This window comes from Lipophrys pholis (genome assembly GCF_963383615.2).
Source record: "Lipophrys pholis genome assembly, chromosome: 20".
Taxonomy (NCBI): Eukaryota; Metazoa; Chordata; class Actinopteri; order Blenniiformes; family Blenniidae; genus Lipophrys; species Lipophrys pholis.
The window spans coordinates 14,912,731-14,940,326 of record NC_137648.1 but is presented as its reverse complement, the minus strand read 5'-3'; the positions used below and the strand labels follow the sequence as shown (position 1 = coordinate 14,940,326).

The window sequence follows — 27,596 nt, the reverse complement described above, 5'->3', positions numbered from 1 at the left end:
TCATTAGCTGTAGTAGTGAGAAATTGTGGACTTTGCCAAATTTGTATGTTGTATTGTTTACAATGGTGGCTATAGAGAAGGTTTCTTTCACTCATTTCTGTGTGTCAGATCCTGCCCTATGCTGTGCTCACTTGCACTTGTGATGCAGTATGCTAATCTGGATTAAAGCAGGGAATAATGACGTTTTAATACAGTCCTTCCCTCCTTCTTTGTCGGAGCATATCCGACCTAATGAATCATTTCATTTGGTCTCGGAGCGCAAGCTTCCTAATTTAGAGTGACATCTTTTCCTTGGAAGAAGTAAAGTTGTAGCTTTCCAGTTATCACAACTTGCAGAACATTATAGCTGCATCTGGGACAGCCGATCTTGTGCTTTAGCTCTTTCTGAGTAGAAACAACAATACAACATATTTCATTTACAAGAACAGCTTAACTTCGTAGTGAAATGGCAGAACTGTTGGAACTGCCCAGTTTTGACAAGATATGTGAAAAGGGTGAATGCCCAGGACTCCTTACTTATATATCACAGAGCTCACACCTACAGGCAATTAGCGCCATCCGTTATCCCTAATAGCATGTTTTTGGACTATGGGAGGAAACTGGGGAATGTGAAGGAAACCTGGGACGACATGCAAACCTTCTCACGGTGAGGTTAGAATACTAATCACCCGCGTCATAAAAAAAGATGTGAACAAACACACATCTGCATGTATGCATGCAGCATAATTATATACTGCCTTCCACAGCAATTCCTGCAGGGAGCCGTGGAGTATTATTGTTATTTTGTTTGCTAAAAACTCACAATTGCAACTAAAATGTATAAAAGCGCAGCAGAAGCACTTTACTTGCACAAAGTGTGAAGACCTGTTGCGAGGAGATGGCAGACCTGCTCCTGTCGTATCCTGTTTTGTTTCTATTTCCAGGTTTTGGTCAGTGCTGCGTTGGTATTATAATTAAGCCACATTGGTTTGGAGGTTGACCAACTCTTTGCTTAACAAGGTTTTTCTCTGCTCGTTTGGTTCACACCACAGTTCAAATGGCACCAATAGCTGAAGCACATGAACAAAGCCATCACGGTAATAAATTGAAGCAGTGAATAGTTTGCGTTTACGCTTACTTGTGCAGCTCCAGTCCAAATGATGCACCAAGTGGCGGGGTGTCTTGTTTCCATGGCTACCGAGCACTATGACGCGTGGAGCATCATGTTTATCCGACTACAAGTTGGAGTTTCCTTTTAATAGTTGTTTTTTTTTTTTTTTTTTTGGTGCAGCTTGTCAAACCACATTTTCCTTGGCTGTGGTTGTTGACATTCTCCGCCACCAGGTTTGATTGTACGTGATTTGCTCACAGATCAGGCCACATTGCTCATCAGATAACAGAAGCTCGGTCTTGTGCGCAGCAGTTGGTGCGAACTCTGGTGCAGTGCAAGTGTGGTGTGAATGCAACTACTCCGGAGTGTGACTGGTGCCGTCCTGAGAGCACCGTTTCAGGCCAGTGTTGGTGCTGCTGTTCTGGTTATATTTACACCTACGCTGCTGCAGTGTATCGGTCCACAAAATGAACTGGGTTGACCTAAAAATAGCAGCCTGCCTTCATAAAAACAAACCTTCACCATTTCAAGTATGTTAGGCGGTCAACAATCCTTGATTGTCCTGGTAATCATTCCAGTATTTGTTGAGGTTTCAGTTGGAGCTGAAGTGGTGGACCAAGCAGCCCTTACAAGGCAACTAAAACCAACAGATGTGAAATGAACTTCTCCAGTGGACCCGGCACGCCGAGAAGCATGTTGACGCACTGAGCTTGCCATCACGCTTTAAATATATACATCTTTCATCGCATGGCACGTTCTGTGTTTCACCCTGTATAAGTTTTCTTTGATGGTGAAAACTCCCTCCTCCCCTTCTTTCCCCTCCTCCAACTCACTTCCATATCTCTCCCTCCGGTTCTGTTTCTATTTGCATTGTCTTGGAGGTCTTCTGTGCCATTAACCTTCCTCTCTGAAATGTGTCAGAGCTGCCTCCAAACTCTGACACTGGATCTTCTCTCCTCCCACTGTCTGTTTTCATGCCACGTCCTGCGCCTCATCTTTCTCTCTCCCCCGTCCCCCGCTGTCTGAACTCTGGGCTGACAGGCTCCTGTAGGGCAGTATGGAGATTGCGAGGCTGGCGCCCAGGAAGATAGCAGCTCTAATTTGTTACAAGGTGAAGCAGGTTCAGTCAGTGTGGAGGTTCATCAGGCTGTATAATCCCAGTATGGGGCCCTCCAGCTCTCTCTCGCTCGCTCTCGCTCTCCTCCGCTGCTGCTTCCCGGGGAAAACTTGGGCAGCTGCGTGTCTATAAAGCCAGAACATCTGTTGAAAGAACTCTCTGGAATGTCTCCTGAATTGACTGAGTCAGCAGTCCTCACAGAAAGTCTCCTCTACCTTCACATTGCAGTGGCACTGAGAAATGGATTTCATATTGCACTATAAGCTGTGACCTTGGGGTTTTAAAAAATCGTGTTCCCGGCTCCTATTGTCATGTTCAGTGCAGTACTCGTGACTCCTCCGGGGCGCCGCGGCATAAGAATCATGTTAAGAGTCATCAGTGTTCTTGTAATTACTACAATAGTGGCAGAAAGGTCGTGATAACTTATTAACATGTCATAATGAGGTCCCAGCTACATTTGACATCAATTATGAGTATCCTGTATGCTATCTCAGCAGGAGGAAACAGTGTTGTTCAAGCAGCTTCGCTTCACCCTTTTTATACCCTCCAGGGACGAAGTCTGGCTCTTGTTTGCGTGTTGCTTCCAGATGTTAGTGGAGCAACAACATGTGCTTCGCATTCAGGAAGTAATTCTTTATTTTACTTCACTTTATTTTTTATTTATCCACTGCACTTTCACTTTTTTTCCCCCTGCTGCACCAGTTAATTCTGCATCTGTTTCAAACAAGTTAAAAAAAAACTGAAAATGGTCTTTTTTTTTATTTTTATTTTTAAACCAAATGTGACTTTTTTATTTTTATTATTGCTGAAATAATCTTTAAAAACTGTGAAAATAGGGTAACGTGAGTCTGCATATCTGGGGGGGGGGGGGAAGCATAAATCAAAATGACACATAGCTATTTCATGAATGGTAAATGAATGTTGAAATGTTGTTGTGCACAGTTCAGCTGGAACAAAATGTGCACGCATTTCTACCTTGAATTGTCAACCTCTCACTCCAAGTCATTGACTGTGGTTTGAAATCTTTAATCTCCCATACTACACACTCCTATTATTTTTTTTATACTCGACTTTGTTGTGTCATTTTGACCATTTTGACTTATACGTATATCACATTTATATCTGATTGTCATTATTATTTTTAATCTTCCATTTCTATATAAATGTTTTTGTATTAAGATAGTCTACTGAAGCATAATGCTGCCCGAACAGAAACGTCCAGAAAAAGTGGATTGGTGTCACATAAACATGGTAGCCGAGCAGTTCAGCGATACAACTCAGGAGGTCAGGTTGGTTTAGACATGTGCTGAGGGGAGATAGGGGCTTTATTGCACAAAAGATGGTGGAAGTGAGAAGGGGATGAAGGCTTCAGTGCAGATTCATGGATGTAGTTAAGGAGGACAGTGAGCAGGGTGATGGGGGGCAGATGATCCACTGTGGTGACCCCTGTACGGAGCAAGCCAAAGACCTCACCATACTTTAATTTATACTCTACTCATGCTTTAAGGTGAATGGTTTTACATTAGAGCTTGTAACTGTATCCTCATATAGCAAACAACTTCACAGCCTTAAGTTACTGTATTTCTTTGTCAGAGATCTGCTTGCCGTAGTCAATCTTCTGAGATTTCACTTTTAATGTTGCACTCATTTCAGTTCATAGGTCACTTTACAGCCCAATTTGAAATGACTTGGGCCAGAGCATTAAAATGGTCACATAATTAGCCACTTTAGAATTTAATCTTAAAAGTTCATTTGGAAAATGATCAAATTTTATGTGCTTTTTACAATGTATGTTATTAAGAATATGAAATGTCTTCAGGAAATAAAGGGGATTTTGATTTCCTACCTGGATATGTTTCGCCAGACTATTGTTGGCAAAGCTTGTCACTTTGCAGTAAGCAGGATTTATGCAGCCTTTAACGTGCAATGGACCACAAAGCTCGCCCTCATGGTACTAACGCCGTCTCTCTAGTCATAAAAAAGCTAACTGGCTTTCACTGCAACATCACTGATCTCTCCATGATGAGCCTTGTTGCAATCTGCTGTTCAGGTTTGGGTCTCTGTTGCATCAGCACCTCTTTGCTCACTGAACATCCACTAGACAAATTAGAGACAGCCGTATATTCCATTGTTGTTTTGACAATTTGCAGGCCAGATTGAATCATTTGCGGACTCTTGAACTAGTCGTTTTGGGCTCCTTGAACTTCCACTTATCGCAAATGTGTGATCATTGTATTCATCCTCAACCATCCAATCATTTATATAGGCAAAATAATCAGAAGTAGTGGTTTCCCTCTTGAAGCTGGAAAGCTTTAAAACCAGTAAACATACTTGGAAAAAATTAATTGTAGGATGCTGGGAGGCACATTTGTCCTTGCCCTCACTGAGCCTCAGGCTTATGGTTCGGCTCTTTGGTGGCGACCAAAGCAGAAATAAAGCATGACATTTTAGTCACTGTGGCTTGCTTTCTATTTGACTTTTCTTTTTTTTTTTTTTTTTTTTTATCATCGGGCTAAAAGACGTAAACATCAGCACATTGGTGGGTTTATAGATGACTGTTACGCACCCGGACTTGCAAACCTTCCACAACAATGCTGTGTGCAGGGCTAAATGCAGCTGTGGCATTATTGTGGTGGGTTTACCAGAAAGTGCTCAGTTGCCCACAAATTGGGTGAAAATAGTGAAAAGAATTCCTTTGCTGCACACCACCAGCAAAGAGATGCTGCAGGGACAGTGGCTCCAGCTCCTGTCTTAAGGTCGCCTGGAAGCTTTTGGTCTGCGCTGCGTTCATGCGTCAATCAAATGACATCACAGTTCACGTGGAAGAGAGTCACCTCAAGCTTGCTTGGTACGATTGCTGGTTTCCATCCTAATGTGGGTAAATTTAACCAAACCTGACAAATATGAGCTTGAGTTACTCTCCGCAGACGGTCTTGACATGATGACACCAAATAAGACAATAGAAGTAATGCGTACCTGTAAGCTGGAGGCAGTCCTTTTTCACAGCAATCTCTGACCTATCTGACCTCTTGTCAATGGATGCTCAGCCTGTATTCCACTCTTTATTCCTCACAGAGTGAACAACTGGTAAACACTGTGATCATCTTACAATCCAGGCATCAATACAGCGTTAATCTTTACTTTTAATATAGATCCTTCTGTGCACTGAATGTTGATAAGCTCCTGTGTGGCTCTGAAAGATCCTGTCCCCCTCCCTCGTGTTGCAGAGTACGAGGACGGGAGCTTGTCATCCTGGGTGAATAAGGAGCGCTTCCAGGGATACCTTCAGATTGATGGCTTCACCTTGTATGAGCTCGGAGAAACAGGTAACTTACGCCGCTGCCGTCTATGGTTTAGATTATTGGCGTATTAATTTGTTTTTTCCTATTTGGGTTCTTTAACCATTAAAAATTTCATTATTGGTTGATATATATAGTTTTCCATGAGAATGTCCGAGCTCAAACTAATCACACAAAATGTATCAAACACTGTCACACCTCTTTTTGTGTTCTTAGGACTTTTACGTGTTCAATGTTTCAGATTATATCTGATGAATTCAGATCCCTATATGTCAAACGGACTCATTTTGTCTGTATGCTTGAACTGTGGGTTTTAATTGTAATTCCTTTCTTGAGTCCTTTTTAACTCTTTCATTTTGGAATCAAATTCACTTTCAAGCATTTCTACATCACAACTTTAATCCCTATCTCTACATATTCAAATATAATGTGATTTTCTTTTTTACCTCTTTTATGGCTATATTTTAATGACACTCACCAACTTACGTTTGCCATTTTGCTTATTTAGTCTATACGTTCCCGTAACATTTGGCGTCAGCAGTGCTGCATGTAAAGTGGCCTCTGCAACATCGTGATTGGATAAAAGCTGTGTGACAGACGGAGGACTGCCCAATACTCGTTGATGTGTATTCGTGAAAATCTTTGCCACCCTTGCCTCTAAAGATTGTCAGATTTCATGCACCTGGGTTCAATGAAGCTGTGGTGGAATGACATTTTAAGCTTGAAAGTACCAAATCACACCGGCACAAAACACTGATGGGACCATTTCATGACACTATTTTAGGTTCGTATAGTCAAGATGAGCAAAATCAAAGGTTGCATGGTAGTGACACTTCCAGTATTTTATGACTTGGGGAAAGAAAGAAAAAAAAAACACTCAAAGTTTGTCCTATAATTACAAGTTTGTTGTGTTTTTGAAAATATCTCTGCTCGTGAAAAAGCTGTTTGGATGGATGGAGGCAGAGTTCACCAGTTGATCAGAGACAGAAGACCACCACACACAAGCAGGGGCAATTTGAAGTCACCGATTCACTTGCATGTTTCTGGAGTCTTGGGGTGAACTTCCCAAAAGAAAACACAGTGAGAACATGCAATCTCCCAACAGAATAAGTCTCCAAGTAAAGACTCAAACTGGGGATAATCTAGCTGAGCGTGCTCACCACTGTACAGTAATCAGCTCCTCATGTCTGAGGAGCTGACACTATTTGGGAGCACGGAGTTGCAGAAAACGACGCCAGATTGGTGTCGTCACGGTTCATCTGTGGGTCAGAAACAACACCTAAACTCAGAGAGACTTCATGCCAGAGGGAACCAGACAGACTCCTAATGAGACTTCGCTGCGATGTGCTCAAGTCTGTCCGGCTGTTTAAAAAAAAAAAAAAAAAAACCAACAACCTTGTGACAAAACTGCAAAGACTGTGGGGGGAAAAATATGTATCATGAAGCTGAAAATGTTTGAGGAAGGGATTATAACTTGGAACCAACACATAAATAAAAAGTTTAATCTGTTGTTTGACAAGTTTAGAGGCATTCGGCGAGATTAGCTCCCATCAGACACTTTGTCATTTTTCCCTCTCCAGTCCATCATACGGACCCTGATCTTCTTTAAAAAGAGCTTTGAGCTTCTGAATCCAAAACAATTTATTCACAACTTCTTTTCTTTTTCCATCCGCACACTTGATAAATGCAGTCATATGCCTCATTAGGGACTTGAGTGATTGCACTTCACATAATTACCAACTTTTGCTGTGTGAAGCCTGTAAGACCTTTCTCAATGATTTGCATGCATATTTGCACATTTATTGGGTTTCGTCAGCATTGACTGCCATGCAGAGGAAATTATGAAGCAATCAAATGGGTTTTAAACACCTTTACAACCCAGATGTTTTGCTTTGGAATTGCTTAGAAGATATTTCCGAATTAGCCCATTTGTAAATAGTCATTAGTTCCTTTTTAAAGCCTATTTAAAGACATATGATACAGACATACTCTTTTGTGGCATCTCTGTGACGTGAAGACATTAAAAACAAGACGGTACATTGTGCTCAAGAGTCCTGTAGCTTTAAAAGAAAATCCTGCATCTCCTCCTGGCAGTGGACTGATGAATGATGTTGCTATGCTGATTATTTCATATTCTACAGCAGTAGATTGTGTGCACCTTGTTAGGTGTTCAGAGAGTTAATTATGCACATTTCCACAGGTGGGATTCCCATGAAGCTGTATTAGAGAGGGAGGGGGGGGCACAGAAAAATGCTAATTTCTACAGCAGCTGCAGAAGTGTGCGTTTAAAATTTGAGTGTTTTGTGTTGAGAAGGAAGGAATATTGTCCGCTTCAAATGCAAATCTAGACAAGTTTATTTTTTTTTAATACTGATGTCAACCTGTCTTACCATCCTTACTTAACCCCAACCTTGCTGTATGATCAACATGAGTGACCAGCAGGGGGCAGGCTGACACTCTCATCCAGGAAACAAGGTTCTCTTGCCTCAAACCATCGGAGTCAGAATAACAGACCTTTTAAGTTGTGTAACATTTTTTTTTTTTTTTAAGTGGACCTATTTGTCATGTTGTGGCTTTAGCTTTTGAATGGCACTGAAATAACTCCTCCACCAGAAAGTGACCTCTTGTTTCCCGTCCGACCGAGCAGAAAGCCCGGCTTAATGTTTGAGTGATGAATGAGTAAAGCGCTCTCTGTGCCTCTTTCTTTCTTTTTGCGTCCGTTGAGAGGTGATGGATCTCCTCCTGAGCCCCTTACCTGCCTGCCATTGTCTTCTCAAACTACTGTTTTGTGTGTCTGTCTGATTGCGATTTGTAATCCTCGTCTGCTACCGCAGGCAAACTGGTGGCAATTGCAGTCATCGACGAGAAGGATCCCATGGAGGAGAGCTTCAGGTACAACGAACAGTGAAATTATCAAGCTCCTTATAAATAAACTCCCACACTTACCTCAGTAATAATGCTGAAGTGCAAATCTTTCAGCAAAGATAAGACTGGTGTTTGTGTCTTCCCTACAAATTGCAGTCATCAGCCAAACAAAGGTTAGACTCCAATTCATGTGCGATTTCCCTCTTTTCTCATTTGCTTTTAGATTAAAGACCTTGATTCAGAGGGTGGCGAAGGAATACAGAGAGCATTTTAACAGGTGAGGCACGAATGCATGATGAGGTCAAAGATGAAAATCCAATTTATACATTTATTCTGCGTTGGTGCGCTCGATGGGGAACGCCGCCCGTCTATTCACAAGCAAGTTTATGCCTTTGTCAGGGCACGTCGGTTTTCTTTTTTTTTTTTTGAGGTTCAGTAGAAAGGTAATTATGCAAAATGTCAGCCTCCAAATATAGGTGTTCTTTTCAGCTGTCAGTCAGAAACTCTGCTCGCATTGGATTAATGCATAATGTTCTGTTTTCTCCAGCTCCAATTTTGCAATAACAACTGTCGACGCGGGTATTTATGTTGCACACTGAGCTATTCAACCTGTTCCTTCACTGGAGAGGAACCACAGAAACATGGCGAATAAATAAAGGCTAGGAACCCGTAATTGCCTCATCTCGCATTATTATTGCTTTTTTTTTTTTCTCTTATTTTAGATTGGGAAAAAAAAAATGGAAAGAATAATATGATGCACACAATAAACTGCTGCTTATATGCAGCCAGATAATTTAGGTTGTATATCTTTAAGCTTGGGAGCCCAAGGTGAAAGACACGTGCTTTATTGAAGTGTCTGGAAATGAGCTGTTTTAAAGTTGACCCTTATCTCTGATCACACCCACCACTGCGTCAGGTTAAAAAAAAAAAAAAAGAGGCCCCACAGGGATTCAGGAAAAAAAGAAATCCATCACATTTGCATCACAGTTCCATACCACTTATCGCTATTGACCACGTTGCTCCTTTTAGCGAGATTTGTGCTTTTCAATGAAGTGGTGCATCTCAGCTCGTGATAAAAGTGCTTCTTCCTCTCCAGGTATTCCCATTAGAACTGATGAAATTACACAGATCTCTATCAATTACACTACTATCTGCCACACTACCCAGTGCTGTTTTTGAAGACCTCGGAGTTTTGAGATCCCCACTGAGATCAGAGCCGCCTGCAGAGTTCTGACACACCTAAACGGTACTCGGAATTGCATGTCGCAGAGTTGAGTGTTGCCCTGCGGGTGCATGGAAACGGCGCATGGAGTCAACAGATAATGGCTGACGACTGGCAGTCGGATAAGATGATGCCATTTGATGCAGTAACAAATCTTGTGGTGCATGTAAGGGTGTTGTGTGTCGCACATTCTTCCAAAATGTGCGTCAACTGCGCTTGTGGGAAAGATGTTGACAATTGGTGGGTGTATGCGTTGGGTTGAATTTCTGCACCAGCCATTATTATCTTGGCTTTTATATGCCAGTTGCTGCCTGCAAAACTGGACAAGGAGCCCGGTCACAAAGCTCCGTCACAAACTTAGACTTTTGACCCACAGCTTCTATCCACAAATGGTTTTCTGGCCTGTTTGGTTTCCTCATTTAGAGGCAGTTTGCGGTAGGTCAACTTCTGTGACATTTCAGGCCACCTTATGGCTGCACCCTTGTACACCATGACTTATTATAATGTGAAAATGCCATGCTCTGCAGTTCTTCAGATCTTTGGGCATTTCTTGATTATTTTTAGCCCATTGTTTTGGTTTAATGGCCCATGATTTCACTATTCTGGCTCTCTTGGCTGGCTCCAGCTGTGAAACCCCTCTTTAAAACCTACACTATATTACTTATCAAGCTACAGATGCCTGAAAAACTTTTGTATTATATTTAGCTCTGGAAAAAAACATTCTTCAGGAGTTTCCTCCTTTGGTTAGGAGTAAAGATTGTACTTGTATATTGTATTTATTAGTATGATTTGTTACTACTTGTCTGCTTAATGTATACTTATATGCCGACGTTTACTACATCACTTGATACAAGTATAAAGAATATGTTAAAGATGTAGTAAATAGTACACAGCAGTGTAAGCGAGCTTCCTGTGTATTAAAGCAGGAGGTCTACAACCTCTGGGGCCACGGCAAAAATGGCTAAATTGTTTTTGTTGAAATGTAATAGCTGGTTATAATACATAAACAGAGTCGCACTTCTTGGAAATCAAAGTCTTTTTTTGCAGGTTTTATACAGTTTGCTTATAAAAATCAGTATAATAGATGGCGGTCGTTATCACTTTCATCCCTTATGAAACAGACTCTGCAGCACTCTCCAACAATTATTTGTTGTTACAAATGGCTAAAAAGGAAAAACAGCCAAAATGTCTGAGACAAAAATGGCTAAAGCAGCCTATGCAACAACAATGGGTAAAATTGCTGAAAAATAAAGGTAAAAAGCTTAAACCACTTAAAAAGGTATAAATGTAAAAACAAAGCTTTGCTTAAAAGATGAAAACGGACTAAACCATAAAAAAACTAAACAAAACAAAGGTGACACCACTAAAAGTCGCTGTGAATTATACTATCAAACTTAATGAAGGCAACATACGATACAGTTTTTGTGTGTATCGCAAGATATATCTGATTTTTCATTTTTAAAAAAAAATTGTATGCGATGTAAAATCGCATAAATGTCTCGCTTAGTCGTTTAGGTTGCAGACATCTGGCCTGAACCCCCGACCTGTAGAGCAAACACCTCGAAAATCTGAGCTAAAACCAAATAGTGCACAATATTTTCAGCAAAGGCTGCATGCAAAGTATAATCACATAAAAAATATGCAAATTAATGCTTTATGGTAGGCAGTTTTAAAGTTTAATGCGCTGTTTCAGTAATTCACGTCGAGAATAAATGGGCGATTTTTCAGCCTCTAGCTGAGTATTACTTACAGCTCCGACCCACTCTTTGTTATGGCTGCTGGTTGCTCCTTTTCTCAAAAACACTTTGCATTTCAAATATTTCTGACAGCAGAAAGGCTACTGATGACAAAGGTCACATGTTTTCTTTGAGAGTCATTCTTTTCTGTGGTGTATGGACTAACTGTACAGCATGGGCATACAGTTTAGTTTCCAGGGTGAAAATACTCCCACTCTCCCCATATTAAAGTTATTGATCTGTGGCTTCAGGAAACTTTATTTTTTCCCTAACACTGCATGACACAAAGTCAATAAACATATAAATTAAAAAAATCTCAAGTTAAATTACAAACTTGGTCGCATTAAGTTCCTGCAGTATTTCCCCAACACATTTGTTGCCTCATCTTCCTGTCTGAGTGTCTTCTCCACCAGTTACTCATCCTTTTTGGCCAGGCTGCTCATCGTTGCGGCCAATCTGTGTCAGTGGGAAGATGGACATAGATGGTGAACAGCCCTGTAAATATTTAAGTTACTGAGTGGGGAAACTGAAGGGGAATTTAATTTCACTTTTTTTTGTGTGTGTGTGTGCCTCGGCCTCGTGTCCCCACGCTCCCGCTGTCAATCTTAAGATGTGGATCATTTTCCAACTGCTTCTGATCCGCGTCTCGTCGTTCTGCCGTTTCCAGAGCAGAAGCTACAAGATGACTTTTTGATGAGCCTTATTCCCAGTCTGGCCCAGTATTGTCAGCCAGATTATCTCTAACCCACACTGATTCTATACTGCATCCTCTGCATTTATTATGTAGTTCAGTCGCTTCATAATCATGTCATTCAAATAAGCACAGGCAGTGTTATTTAGCACCCAGGGGACAAACGTCCTAGATGTAGCTATGATTCACTATGAATTTGATATATAAATGCAGAGGCCCCCATAATCAGTCATTCAGAGGGAGTTTCTGGCTTTCCCGGACTCGTGCAGCCCCCCTTCTTTTCCCGTAGTCTACCCACAATACGCTCTACTCAGACATAGTGCAGCACAATGAGATACAAATTGAATTCCTCCTCCTGCCTTATCGTTTAGATAAATCACCTGAGTCTTTTCTCTAGCGGAAAAGATGAGGAGAAGCGGAAGACGGCAGAGGATGGAGGCTTTGGGGAGAGTTTTCTTTTCTTCTCCTTCTTCTTCTCCTGCAGTGACAAAAGTGATCTCCAGTTTTTCTGCAGCGAGAACGCGCGAATCTGTTCGATGAGGTTTTCATATTTGTGAGCTATTATGCATTGAAGTTTGTGTCCCAGTTTGCGCCGGTGTCGCACAGTCCGCCGAGACAGAGAAAAGAGTTGATTCCACTCAATTTTTTTGTGTGCTATTTTTCGATGCGTTGCTTTGCCTGTCTCATGCCACTTATTTGTCTTGCATCTCCAGAGACTTCCAGTTTGGCCACATGGACGGGAACGACTACATTAACAGCCTCATTATGGGGTGAGTGTCTGCCTCCCATCCAGCCTCGCTCTCATCTCTCCTGTCATCCTCCTCTCTCTCAGCCTCATGTTACCTTCTGTCAGCTACTTATCCAGGTCTGCACATACTTGTAATGCCAGCCTTTTGCCATTAAAGATGCTCTCTTGTGGAGAAGTCAATTACACAGACAGACTGTCATTTCTTTTTTAGTGCTCTTGGCAATTTTAACCCCCCCTAACATCACACACACACTGAGAGAAGACACACAAGCTCCCAGCAGATGTACTTTGCAGGGGAATATATGAGGAATTTACAGATAAGGCTATGCATGGATTAAATCTATAGTGGTGGTGTGGTTTAATAGCACGCCAAAGAGCAGCACTAATGATGCAGTAAGACCCTGCTGCAGTAGATTTGTGCCCAGTCCGAGGCCAACTGTTAGGGTGTCATGCTCATGGAGGCCCTGCAACTGACATCCCACACTTTTAATTAGACAGAACCCCACTAGTGTTGCAGGCCAGCAGGGCTTTAGCAGTTGGCGTGTCTGTCTCGTGTCTACTACTGTAGTGTGTCTAATTATGTGTGTCTGCGTAATTTTGTTTCCTGTGTGTGTGTGTGTGTGTTTGTGTGAGAATGTGCAAGCGCAGTAGACCGCTGCAGGATGTTATTTTAATTTGAGCATGTTATTGTTTGTATGAGGGAGATTATTGCAGACATGGTCTCATAAGTCCTGTGTAATTAAGTCAGTGTGTCAGTGAGTACAGTACAAGTCTTGTTTGAAATATGACTACACTGAACTAGCAGACTCCCGGTACATGGGTGATATTAGACAGGCAGTGTTTATATTTAAGGATGAAAGCGGTGATTAGTCCTCCTAATTTTGTACGAGTACATACAATATGTATTTCGCTAGGGCTTTACAGGGCTGAATTTGGCGGCTGTAGCACTGGATTAATTGCCCTCCTTTGAGGAATAAAATCCTGGCCTGTCAATGTCCACTAATCCTTTCCCCTAGGAGGGCCATGGAAATAAATCTGATGGCTTTTTATCCCTCTTTCTGTCATCACAGCGATTACTGTGTTCTGGCAGCAGTATGTCTGGCGTAAGGCTGGTCCTGCTTCCGTCAGATGCACATAAGCACACCCGTGTATACACACACACACACACACACACACACGCACAAGAAGAACAGGACTTGACGTCTGAGGTCGTCTTTGCTTCTGTTTGAACGTCAGATTCTCAGAAACTCCTCTCTTGAAATGTATTAACAGCAAGTTATTAAACACACACAGGAAACAAAGTGGAATCTCAAAAATGGTCTTGCCCCTCCTCTTCCCCCACCCACGCCATTTATTTATTTACTCTGCAGGGTAGGGTAACAGATCGATTTTCATCTAGGTTAATGTTCACTTACACCCAAAATGTATTTTCCTGGGCACACCGCGGTAATGATTATCACAGTTTACAGTTTTTAATTAGGCTCTCCCGCCGTAATTAAGGCCCGAGAAAAATGCTCCTGGTAACAGAAAGTGAAGAGAAAACTTGGGGAAAATAAACTAATTAGATGCTGATGGGTCGGACAAATACACAAAACACCAAATGCAAAAAAAGCTATGAAATGAATAAACTCTACTTGTTCTTTGCAAATGCAAAATGCGTCTTTAAAGACAAGCTTTCACTGTAATTTTAAGTTTTTAGTCTTACTCAGCCATTACTCCTATATAAAAGTAAACTGCACTACTAAACGTAAAGTGAAGCTTGTTGCAGCTTTGCTTAACATGTTTGTTGAACTGCAAAATATTGTTTGTGTTTTTGTAAACATAAGACGGTTTGGCTTGAAAATGTCATGCTCAGTATATAAAGGGATTATTTCATTATTGGAGCGTATTGTATAAAGCAGCCAACATGCACACGTATATATTTATATTATTATGACTATGACCTTTTAAATTCTATGAAAAGGCCTACATATTTTTCGCCTCTACTGAAATGACCTGGCATGTGATTGGTTGAAGTGCTCTTATCTGTCCTATGACTCACTGTTGCCTTTGTGAAGTTGTACCTCTGCGAGTTACACAAACGATCTCTGTGGAAACACTTCATCTTATTTAGTCAAGAGAAAACTCAATTCGGTTTACAATGAATGTTTTCTTGAGACTACTTGAGATTTTATTTATTTATTTTTTCATAAACTGGAACCATTAAGAACAAATTCCAGATACAATGACTCAATTTTGGTCAACATTGAGATAACTGCTATTTAACCTGATTACTCGGTGACTTTAGAAACCTTGTGCATTTACTGTTGTTTAATACTCATTCAGTCATAAGAGACGAGGACTGTAACCAATCGTATCAGGATACGGTGATGAATGGCTCCGCCCACTTACCTCAGAAAAGAAAGAAAACAAGGTTGTGAAGGTTTTTTCAAACAGGAGAGCAGTGGGAGCAGGTGTGTGCTCCTTCACATGCTGTGCATGCTGAAAACAGATGTTCTCCTCGCAGGATAACATAACTAACAGAGATGGTCTGACGACAATGGTCTGCTTGAGTTTCACATGTGGACCTTATTTTCACATTTTAGCAGTGATTTAACTGTGGTCCCCTCGCCCACAGTCGGAATGCTAATGATTTCCTAAATCTAGTCAATGTAAAAAGTTTACAGTTGTATTTCCTCATCAGATTCCTACTCAGATGTAGTATTCTTGAAACAGTCCGTCTTTGACTGGTATCTGACTGCCTAGTCAGACACTAGACCTGTTGACTGAATCAGAGCCGTGGCTATTCGTCAGAATGCCCACTTTTTAATCTGGAGTCTGATTTCATTTGAAATTCAATAAGTTTCACACTTGTGACAACTGTGTCTCATCAAACTACTGGCAAGAAAACATGTTTCATTTCTTTTGTGCAGTTGTGTTTGAATTTGTTCCTTAAAATGAACATAAAAGCCTCAGTTTTTACTGCTCTTTTGTTTTTTGTGCCTTCAGTTGTGTCGTCAGGAAAGTCGCTACGTCTCTGTCCTTGTTGACTGTTTTTCATTAATTAGCTTTGACCTGCTGTTTACAGAAAAGTTAAAGAGTAAGAGAAAATGAATGTGGCTTTGCGAGTTATTAAAAATGAGAAACTACCGGCTCTAATTACATGCCGGCATTTCTCTGGCCCTGAAAAGGAGCTAACTTTAATGTGTGCGTATAGTACAGCGTATGACCCTTCATTATGGTGGCAAACCCCCAGCAGTCCCACTGACAGAGGCGAATAGGCTAATCCATATTTATTTTAAATGGGTGCCATCTGTTGGAGTAGGCAGGATGTCAGATGGAAATATGCATTCTTAATGTGTGTGTGTGCATGTGTGTGCGTGTGTGTGTGTGTGATTGCAGTTCTCAGCTGGACAGAGTAGTGAGGCGTTGATGACTCCACCGCACGGGCGTGTATGTTTGCACTCCTGATCTCAGCTGGGTGGCGGACGGGGACAGTGATGGATATGTGCACGTGTGTGTGCAATTTGTAGCCGGGTTGAGTAACACCGCGGGGATGGAAGGTGGCAGCGGTGTGATGGACTGTTGGTGCGCCTCTGTTCTGCCTGTGTATATGTGTGCGCACACATCCCTATGTATCCCTATGCGCCGGGATACCTTATCTAAGCCAGGCTTTGGTGTTGTGCGAGACGCGTGGAAGAGGGATTGGTTGCTTATATGACCTTATTCCTTATCTCACACGGTTTTGTAATTCCTCTGGTGATTTGTCGGAATGAGTAGGTTCAGGGTCACAGTGTGTTTCTGTGTTTCTGTGTTTTCTGCCCAATGGAAGCGCTCTCTGGACCTCTGGGCCTCCTTATACAGGCGTTGCTTTTCTCGCTGCGATTGTCTCGTCAGCTGTAGTTTGTAAAAGTCTTAAGTTGTGCCCAACAAACATCCAGAAAGACCCAGAGTTGTGCACTGTTTACATAAAAGAGAGAAAAAGACCAGGTTTTCTTGGCTTTTTGCTGTTCGAGGGGGAAAAATTGGTCTTTGTACTTGGAGCAGCCTCACGTTTCCCATGAGCTTTATTTCAAAGGGGTTTGTTTATTTCTCTATTGTATTCTCTGTGTTGCAATTTGTTCTCTCAGGAAGCTGCAATTTGTTCCCATATAATGATGCTCTTTGATAATCGCAGTCCAAGGCAGAGAGGTTAAAAGTCACATCTCTGTTTGTTTGTTTTTTTCCCCCTCCCCTTCTCAGTGAGGTGGCTGTACCCTCCGTTATCATCCTCAACACGTCGAACGAGCAGTACTTCCTGCCCAGCGAGCCAATCCAGAGCATGGAGCAGCTGGTCCAATTCATCAACGGTGTTTTGAACGGTTCTGCACAGGTCTGTCTCTTCTCCTCCTCCCTCCTTTTTATGCATTCACAGTGTCATCGCCCCCCTCCCCTCCTCCCCCCTCCGCTTCTCCCGTGTTGTACCATTGTAATCAGGCCTGTGGTCTTCATTAATCAAGCACGTTGTCTTGCATTTTAAGTCCTCCCTAGGAAAAATATTTCCGCCAGATGAAGTCTTCCCCAATCTCCTCTTGCATGTTGAGGTTTCATATTGCTTGCCCCATTTGTGTATGTTATACACAGTGATTCTGTCCCGTAAGTCAAACACACTGAGATTACTACACGATTCTGTATTGTAGTGCGCGCACACTAATCTGGAAAAGAAATGTCATCGTTTCCTGGGCACAACACTGAAGTCACCAGATGTATGAAACCATAAGCCAAACAGCCAGAGGTTCTCCCTTTTTTCCCAGAAAAGGTCGGAGCTATTTTTTGCTTTGGCAAAACAAACCATCTCTTACCAAATAAACAGCAACGGAAACCTCATGTTCCTGCAGTCCGGTTGTAGCCAAAGCCCCAACAGTTTCTGCCTCTACGTGTCCAATGGGACGTAATAAACGGCAGGTTTGTGCTTCACAGAAGCCGTCCTTCAAATAATGTCAGTTGCTAATAATATGCTCTTAGTAACTGAACATTCAAAGGGTGTTTTTGAGTAATTCAAATCACAATTTTATGTTGGTTTCCAAAATAATTATGAAAAGCAGAAACGATCAGTTCTGCCTGATGTGAAGCATGAATGACCCGCAGGAGAGTTGTTAAGAGTTTATGGAAGGAATGTTTCCCGGCGAATAAATTCAGTCGACAAAGCTAAAAGTTTAATTAAGACTTGTAGATGCTCTGGGGAAAAAAGTGAAGTTTAGCACCTTGTATTCAGGCTTTACCTCTTCCATTATCCTGAAGCTTCTTCTATAGCGTATATTGGAGGCAGATCTTCAAGGTCATTGTGTTCATTTCTCAGAGTGGCTGGGATCACAGTGTCTCTGGGTAAATGATGTCACATTGGCCTGCGTGTGGCTGACAGCGCTAGTTTATTTTCCAAATGTCTAAGTTTGCCGTAGTTGTGCTCATCTTGAAGCTCGTTTTGGAAGACGACATCTCTCTGACTTTTCTACAGTGCAATTTTTAAACCGCACTACCACCTGGGATTGCTGACTGACAGCTCTGTGGCGCCAACTCGTGGCGAATGGCTGCATGACAGTTAAGCGGCCTTGCACGTGATTAAAACCCTTTTCGGTTTAACTATATATTTCAATCTGAGACTAGATGGCTTGACGCTTAATCAGTTAGCCAACTGATCAGGTGTAACTCTTTTCTAGAGCTTCTCTCCATAAGGTTTTCAATGCTAAACGACCTTTCTCCAATTAGGAAAAAGCAGCTTCAACTGCGCTGTTCAAAACGATTTGCCAGAGCTTTCCAAACTACTTGCGTCGTCCTCTCACAGTATTATTTCAGTCTGTGCGCAACAAGTCGATTCCACTCAGATGGCGTCATGCTCACCTTCAGCCCGCTCACCAAAGGTCTGCTTCGTCGGCGCTCGCTAATTAGCCATCCTGATGAATTAGCATCAGGACAGATCACTCACTGGCTGCCCAGGTGCTTTTGCTTAGAAATGAGCACAGGCGGAGCAGAACGGCTGGACAGTGAACAAACTCGAGTCGAGCACATCAGATAATTTTGTGCAGGGAAGCGGCTAATTAAACAATTTTTTAAAATGCCAGGAATGCAGCGAGGATGTGACCTGCTGCCTCAAACTCAGGAGTGTTCAGTCTGCATGTCAGCTTGCTTCAAGAGGCTTTATCGACCTTCTCATTTCAAAAATAGATTTGTTTAGTAATTGTATCAAATTGTTGATGCCAGACTGATACCCTTAGTTCTGTGTGTGCTGAATGTAAAAGCTGCAAGCACTAGACATAGTAGCTCATGTCTCCATTCAACTCTTGTCTTCCTGCAGGCATACGGAGGTGACGGCATCATTCAGAGGATCAAACGTGTTGCCTTTGATGCCAGGTCTACCATTATGGTAAGTCTGTGAGGGTTCAGTTGGGGTTGCTGTCAGAGAATGTTTCCCATGTGCACAAAAGCAGAAGTAGAAAATGCTTATGATGCTGAATTGAAATGGAAAGCATTATCCGTGTAGCAATCACTGATTACAAAATAGTCAAAAACAAGTGGATCTGCAGGACAGACGGATTCACGTTTTGAGAGAGAAATTCGTAAGTGTGTGGTGTGCACATGTATGTATATTAAGAGGCGACATGTATCAAAATAAACCAGTATGCTGGTCCAGTACCACTGAAAAACATTCAGTACTACCATATTTGACTTGCAGTGCATCATGATATAAGCTGCACAGAATATAAACTAAGACATATAAAACATGCAGCAGAAAATGGAAACAAAGTAGCAGGAAGAGAGTTTGTCAAAAAAAGTTATCTTGATGAAGAACAAAAAGAAAGCTAATCATGGATTTAACACAAGATGATCAGAGCTGGAGGAACTGCTGCCCGAGGATTATTGACTGTGCAGTTATATCAGAGCATGGAAAAATGAATGTCTTATACACCAGTGCTTTATTTATTTATGATGCTTCATTTTTTTTTTTTACTTGTTATTTATGGACATCGACATGCACAACATGCACATCACAAAAGAGCGGCTGATAGATTATGTTTCCATGCTCTGTGCATTCATGCAATTGACTGAACTTTGAATCTTGAAGAAGAATGTCATTACTCACAATCGACTGACAGAGAAAGAGTGCGGTTATTAGGAAGAACAAAGACGCATTCATATTATCTGCTTAACTTGTGTGTCTGTTTTACAGTGACACGAGTGGACTGATTGTTAGTCTCCAAAGCAACAGCTAATTCAGAACTTAATGTTGCTCGGCCTCTCTTCAATTAAAGCACACATGCCTGAGGTGATTCTGAACATGTGATGCCCCCTGCTCTGGAATAATGTTGTTGGGAATATGCGTCACATCACGTTCGACCTTGACTTGTTTGCCAGATTCGGGTTAATGCTGTACGTCTCGAACTTCTCTAGTAGTGTCATGCCCAAGTGCCCTCCACTTCTGTCTCTGTGTGGGGGGTAAAAAAAGAAACATTAAGAGGACAGCATTGGGAATACCACTGAGAACACGCATGAATGTGGAGGAAGATAAAAAAGCACCGGAGCAGAAGGAGGTGGAGTGATGTGGGAGGAGAGGTTCAGGAGGCTAAACTGGCTTCTCCTCCTACAATTGCTCAATGTAGTTGGTTCTTTTGGGAGAACTGGTGTTTTTTTTAACTCGGGGGGTGGGGGGGGGGGGGGGGGGGTGGGGTGATAGGAATGTCCATACAGCCGTATTGTTATACTTTTGGAGGCACAGTTTTTACTTGAACCATGGGCAAAGCGCAATCCTGTTCAGGCGTGTGTCCTTCAGGGAAAGTGTGCAAATGTTTTCGATGAGAAAGAAGCTTGGTGACATTTAAAAGTTGTCATGAAAGCACAAAGAAAAAGCTTTTTGAGAGTTTTTAAGAGACTTTTCGAATTAAAGATTTAATTCTTTCGTTGTCGGATCAGGTTTGGAAAGGAGGAGGGAAAAAAAGCCTGTCAAAGTAACAAAAGGTTTGAATGAAAGAAGTGAGATTGTATTACTTGAGGCAGTGTCAGAGCGTAATGTGCGGGCTCATTGTTTGGCTTTCACTAAAAGCTGAACAACAGTAAGGATCTCAAGCGTCTCAGGCTTGGCTTACACCTGTAATAGAAATGAAATGTGACTCTCTTACCTTCGCCTAAGTTTTAGTTGAGCGTATCACGTTGACAGGCTTTGCACACAGTGACATGATACGATGCAAAAGAAGATGGGCAAAAGACATCCCCTCGTCCCCAGAGAGCCCATCCAAACGCGCGGAAACGACCGCATTATCCCCACTGAGTCATGGCCAGCTGCGTTAGCATAGCATACTCTTCTTTACCTCATGTAGCACCGAGAACAGACAATCACCATCCTTCTTCCCGTGGCAATGACTGGAGGCGGCGTGAATATTTCTCTAGTCAGTAGTTGATGGACGTTGTGACTGAATGCTCCCTCTAGGGAACCTTATTATTTTTTTTAACGTGATGAAACTCCTAATATTCTGACCAAATGACTCATTTGTCAGTCAGGTCATTTGGGGGCACGAAAAAATAAATAAAAAATTTCAAAATTAGCATTGGAGTTGTTCCCTGCATTGTTGTGCCCACAGGAAATAGAAAACTAATGAAAGTGGAGTGGTAAATATGAGGAAAATCCTTGTGAAGGTTTTGGGGCCGATATCCAAAGTGGGGGGAAAAAAAATTAATGCAAACAACGAAGAGTGCCAAAGTCATTTTAGTGCAGTGGCCACATGCAGCCTGGCTCACTTCCAGATGGACCACAACAGTCTAAAAGAACACAATAATTAATAATAACACAAGTTTTTCCTCTTCGTCTGCATACAAAAATGTCCATATTCAACCAGTTTCTTTTCTTTTTACAAAATTTTATATGAGCATGAAATTTCTTGATGAAAAAAACCCAACAAATTTCACACTGAAACTAAACCGTAAAGCCAGAGTTTTAAAGTTTCACAGCCGACCCAGGTTCAAGTCCAACCAGCCCACACCAATGTGGCTGCTATATACAGCAATGGAATGATTTCTGCAGTCTTCAACATGCATGCTCAAACAAACTCACTAATGATATGGCATTCATAGCATGTTAAAAGCATGAATGCATTCATTATAAATCCGTATTTATAGAAGCTTTCACCGCTACGTCACACCGGCTGCCATCTGCAGTTTAAGTCGCTGTCGTGCTATGTAATCTCGTTTTAAAGTTCTGTGACCTCAATGCGGACAAATTAGGTATAGAACTTTTTTTCAGTTACAGGTAAATGTTTATTTTTCCTCTGTGCAAGGTCACGCTGTCTTCCAGTCTGGACTCCCTGATTTGCCAGTTTAGTTTGAGACCCTTGAGCTCACTGAGATGTATGCATTTACCGTAGATTTGAAAAAAAGTTACTCGCAGAATCTGGAAACTAATTTCCTCAGAAAACATTAACAGACACACTGTACAACATGTTTATTTTTAATGCCCGTCTGACTCATGCTTCTTCATTTTCTTTTCATTGCTCCTGGCAGTGCGACGCACACGTCGACATGACACCTATGCTGTGTGCCGCAGTGTTATTTCTTTTGCCAAGCAAGTTACAAAAATTAATTTACAAACAGCTGTTTTTGGCACCCGTCTGTTTCTGCCGAGACATTAACATTCATATTTACAAAAGCACAATTTCCCCTTGTTTGTATGCGTGTGTGTGTGTGGGTACGAGAGGGGAGCCGAGATTTTAGTAGAAGGAATAGTGTACGTTATTGCACCAAATAGATTTAGACAAACTTATCAAGGCAGAGCTTAGTAAGAGGTCGAAGTTTGAGTTTAATGAAAAACTCCATAAAACCTGTAAGATTGTAGATAAGAGAGTACTACTCTCCAATATGATCATCGGGGGGGAAAAACAAGACAAGCAGACTTGCAGATGATCCGCCATAACGCAGACAGAAACATAATTAATACTAAAATATTAAACGCTGCGCTCGTTTCTGCAAATGATTTGTGAGCGGCCTTCTAAACACAAAGCGGAATGGCGTCATGCAAATAAACGAATAAATGAATAAATAAAAACGTGTCTCAGCCTAATAGATAAGAAAGCCTCTGATTTCTCGGCAAATATTTTTTTGATCTGCCCTCTGATTCCACGCTCGCTTCATTCAGAGGCTAATCGGAGGCTCTTTGCTCCTGCGAACACTGGCTGTTAAAAAAACCAAAAAAAAAACCCAATGCAGTGCTTTTATTCACAGTGAGTCACTGCAAAACAACACGGACGCTTCAAATTCATCAGAAGAGAGGTAGAAATGAAATATCCAAGGTGTTTTATTGTTTTTATGTTTGAATTTGAGAAGGGAGGGCATATCTGGGGTGACCCCTCAGGAGACCTTTAGGCTAAACTGACGGGAGGTTTGTGCAATATGAACCGAAAGTCATTCATACAATTCAAATCTTCTCCTTTGAGGACAGACTTTTCAAGAGATCAATGGTTATTGATCGCATGTCACCAGAGTTAAATTCTGTGTGTACTTTCACCTACTCAAGAGGATTGTGCCATTAAACACGCAGTTGGTCAGTTTTCTCCCGAATGAAAGGAAACTCATATTTTGATAGGCTTGATCTATTTTAAATCAATCTTAGCAGATGCATACTTCACAAATGCATATGAAAAAAAAAAATAATAGACTATGACGATATGATCAACACGAGAACTTATTATTCAGTTTGAAGCTGGTGTGGCCATCTCAGCTTTATCATTGATTGTAGCTCAAAATCTAAAGGCTACACGAGCAACAGCTCAATTGTTTGTTATAATTAGATCATGAAGGCAGAAGTGGAGTATGTAGATGATGTACGGCAGTGGTCCTCAAACCATATACAGTGCGTTGCTCTCTCTAAGTATTACCACTATCACCAACTTGAACCTAATGTAGAACCCTTAAGATAAGCTACGGATAGGTCACAGAGGAGACGTGTTTAGTTGTGAGGATTATGTGTTTATTATTTTTGCCAGCCACAACAACAGTGCAGATAGTAGTAGCATTATAACAGGCACTTAAACTCATCCATCACAAGGTGCAAGCAGCTCTTTCTCATAAATACAATGAGCCTGAGCGTGAAAAATTACAGATTTGCTGTAAATCAAATATGAAGGAAAAAATGCTTAATGTAAATTAATGACAAGAATTAGTTTATTATAAATTGATACAAATTGTCATTTGCGTCATACAATCCGGCCATAAAACAAATTTTACAACAGGCTCAAGCTGTGTTGTTTGAATGTCCAATATAAATATATTTTGTTGTCTTTGTGTTGTCTGTTATATAGAGAAACTTTTATCCCCGCGCCTCATTACAACCTCCACCAAACTCTATCCAGCAGCTATTCTCTTACTACAGACATCAAAGATTGCCATCAATATTTACCCCCCGAATTACTGCATTCACACAAATATCGCTGTGTTTTATGTACCACTGGATGGAGCTAGGCCTCAGTCGCCTCCCATTCAGTGGAGAGCGAACTTACTTTAGTACCCAGATTTATCAAATTAATGTCGCACAGTGTAACAAGGTAATAACCTTATCAGACCGCTAACATAAATAAGTTTTAATGCATTTCCCTGTAAAGCACTGTGCATTGCCTTGTGTCTGAATGGTGCTATATAAATAAAGTTCCTTGCCTAAATCCAGACTTTTCAGTGATTTATACTGAAACTTTGTAATTTTTATTTTTTTTTTATTAGCACTGTTATATCATTGAAGTTATCAAAACAAGTTAAAACATCATTATTCACAGTACTGGGTTAATTCTGGTCACTCAAGGAACACTGGCCATTTCACAAAAATTTGGTATTTGGGGGGTGCACGTGTTTGTGGATTCTGTGGGACAGTGAGTCGTCTTCCAGTCCCAGGGTTAGAAGTTGAATCCCCATCTCAGACTCCTCTTCATCATAACACTGAGCCTCAAGTCGCTGCCAGTGGGGGAGTGAGTCTGTACCCGGGACTAACAAAGCGTTACATGAAAAACACAAGATTTATTTGCAGAGATAGATAAAGATAAAGACCGTGTGCACAATTCACACTTGAGCTTAATTCAGTCTTTTAACGAGATATGCCGTTACAGTGGGATCCATGAAGCAAATATGCAGTCTGTCAAATCACCTCGGAGAGAAAGGAAAGCAAAGTTGCACTGGAGATTGTTTGTAGACGATGCACATATTGTACTTGTGTGTTTCCATGTGGCGGTTAATGAGAGGAATGCTGACATTCATGTATTCCCTTCTCATCTCTTCTGTCTTGTTCCATTGCTTCTGTCCCCCCCCCCCCCCAAACTCCTGGCATGTTTTTTTTTTTCCCAAAACCCACACCTCCCCCATCCTCACTTCTTGTCTCCCTTTCATCTCTTGTTGTCTCCTTCTCCCCCCCCCCCCATCAGTCGGTGTTTCGCAGCTCTCCTCTGCTGGGCTGCTTCCTGTTCGGCCTACCGTTGGGTGTAATTAGCCTGATGTGCTACGGCATCTGCACCGCCGAGTCGGATGACGGTTCGGATGACTTAGACGCGCTCAAGAGAGATGGCCTCACCGACGAAGAGGAGGAAGAGGAGGAGGAGAGGCAACGCGCCGGTGAGCTGGAAGGCGGCGAGGACGAAGAGGAAGAGGATGCCGGGGAGAAGGATCCCGAGGAGAAGAAAACCGATTAACACAGGGGCGGCCGCCGGTTGGAGGAGGATTAGGCCTAGTCAAATGCGGTGACATGAAACTCAAAGACATATCAATGTGTTACTGTTCAGCTTCTTTGTTTTTTATCTCACTTGCCCCGAAGCCCCTCGAGCCCAGACTGTCGCCCCCTCTGTGAGCTCTGTGTATCGATGTGTATGGTGGGCTCCTCTGCGAAGCCACTGAATTGAAACTAACAGCGTTTTTAATAACAAACACAAAGGTCATGAGAAGAAGGGATGGCTGCAAACCAAACATACCACTTTTTAAAAAAAAAAATTATTTATTCTAAGTCAACCAACCAGTGGTTTGTTCCATGTGATGTGTGACACTCTGACATAGTTAGGTCATTGTGTTAAAACCACTTAAATGCCCTCATTATATCTGCTTTGGTCATGTCCCAGACTATTGTGTATTTTGCTTTGAGTCTAATGTCCTTCAGCATTAAAATACATGAATTCTGCCTTGAAACTGAATTGAAAATAACACATTGAGATATTTTGTTTACTGTACCTTCACCCCTGCCCAAAGTGTAGGCTTATGTAAAGGAAGTGCCCTGGAAGGAAAATCTGCCATAAATGAAATAAGTTGCTTTTTCTATTGTACGTTATTGCCTGAAAATATTTCTTCCTCCTTCTTGTAGCGGTGCAAAGTGCCGAGACAGCCCTTGCATTTCAACCTTTCTCTCTGTCAGCCACCTGTTTGTGTCTTTTCTTATTTTTTTTATTTATTTATTTTTTCTGTTGAAAGATGATGAAAAAGAGCTGGAAGAGCTGGCACGGTAATTGGTATCGCTCCCTGCGATACCATAATATGGCAGACCCATTTCCACCCGATATGACCAACCTGCTCAGAATTCCATGTATAGTCGTGTCGTACCTGTCTCGCAAAAGCCATAACATGCATCAGTTGCTCCCGCGGCTCTTAACAACTCGTACGCCTCAGATAGACAGGCTCTGTCTGTTTCCATATTTCAATCTGTCCTCCATCACTCGTTCCTATATTGAATTCACCAAGCACTCTGAAGTTTACATCCCAAGGCAGTGAGACGTAAGCTGAGCATATAGATTATTAGGACTGTATTCCCTCATTCCCTCTACTGAGTTGTGACTCCCACCTTTTTTTTCCTCCAGGTTTAGAAATCATGCTCCATTATATTTTCCTATCCCTGTTACTTAAGTGTCGGTTATCGCTATAATCAAGCAGAGCTCCTGGCTTCTCCTTCAACCCATAAAGGTTCGGCTGCGAGATGAAAAGAGCAAGTGATCCTAAAAATCTTCTACATCCCCTGTGATATCGTCCCGATGAAAAATGCAGAGCGCACCGCATGCTGATCAGATCTGAGGTCCAGCGATGGAAGCTGAAGCCCCTAAAAAATTTTTTAACTTTACTGACAACTAAGTTGTTATAAAAGTTGGAGGGATTCGGCTCTTTTGCGCCAAGATCTAAATGAGAGTGGGTATTTGTAAAGCAAATAAGAAGTCGGCGTGAGCAGCTGGTTACCTTAAAAGCTGAAAGACTGAGAAAAGAAGACGCTTCTGGCCTGTTTCCATCAAGAGAGAAGCAAAACCCTCTTTCGGTAATTACCACAAACCGGAGTCCTTTTCGCCGCGCCGTTTTAGCTCGGCGACATGGTCCACTTAAGCACCTCACTGTAAGCGCACCTGTTGTTTTAAACTTGCTTTTATGTGAAACTGCACCGCAGGACAACATGCCCTCGCCTTGCCTTCTGGTCTTTGTAGTCGCCTGCCATTCTCTGCCAAACTTCCTCTTTGGGTTTGGAAACTGTCACACTTTATTGCAGGTTTGAAAGATTGAAATAAAGATTGTCCTCTTTGGGTTTTTTTTCTTTCCTTGCTATATTTCTTTTTTTTTCCCCACCTGTGCATATTTGTTTGTTTGTTCTTTCTAAAAAAAAAAAAATAATCCCCCGCCTGTCTTCTATTTAGACGTCTATTTCTTCATCAAGCTTCAATTATCACACATAAATGTGTTTTTTTCTTTCTTTCGTTCCCTCTCTCCCTCCGACCGGCTTGATCTGAGGTGGAGGTGTCGACTCAATTACAGCAGATATAATCAAATTCCTGGAGATCCCGGTTTAACCACGGCTGATTGCATTGCTTGATGTGAAACTCATTTATTTC

The 27,596-nt window shown here is 41.8% G+C and overlaps 1 protein-coding gene across 1 annotated transcript in view; it reads left to right on the top strand.

Annotated features, from left to right (window-relative positions):
- Positions 1 to 27,361, top strand: part of tmx3b (thioredoxin related transmembrane protein 3b) — a 39,915-nt gene extending 12,554 nt beyond the window's left edge. Inside the window, exons 10-16 of the mRNA XM_080489513.1 lie at positions 5,435 to 5,533; positions 8,341 to 8,398; positions 8,595 to 8,648; positions 12,734 to 12,790; positions 16,990 to 17,119; positions 19,079 to 19,147; positions 25,173 to 27,361. Of these exons, the coding sequence (XP_080345639.1) occupies positions 5,435 to 5,533; positions 8,341 to 8,398; positions 8,595 to 8,648; positions 12,734 to 12,790; positions 16,990 to 17,119; positions 19,079 to 19,147; positions 25,173 to 25,436 (731 nt within the window). The 3' untranslated portion in view covers positions 25,437 to 27,361. The remainder of the gene's footprint in view (positions 1 to 5,434; positions 5,534 to 8,340; positions 8,399 to 8,594; positions 8,649 to 12,733; positions 12,791 to 16,989; positions 17,120 to 19,078; positions 19,148 to 25,172) is intronic.
- The last annotated feature ends 235 nt before the right edge of the window (positions 27,362 to 27,596 follow it).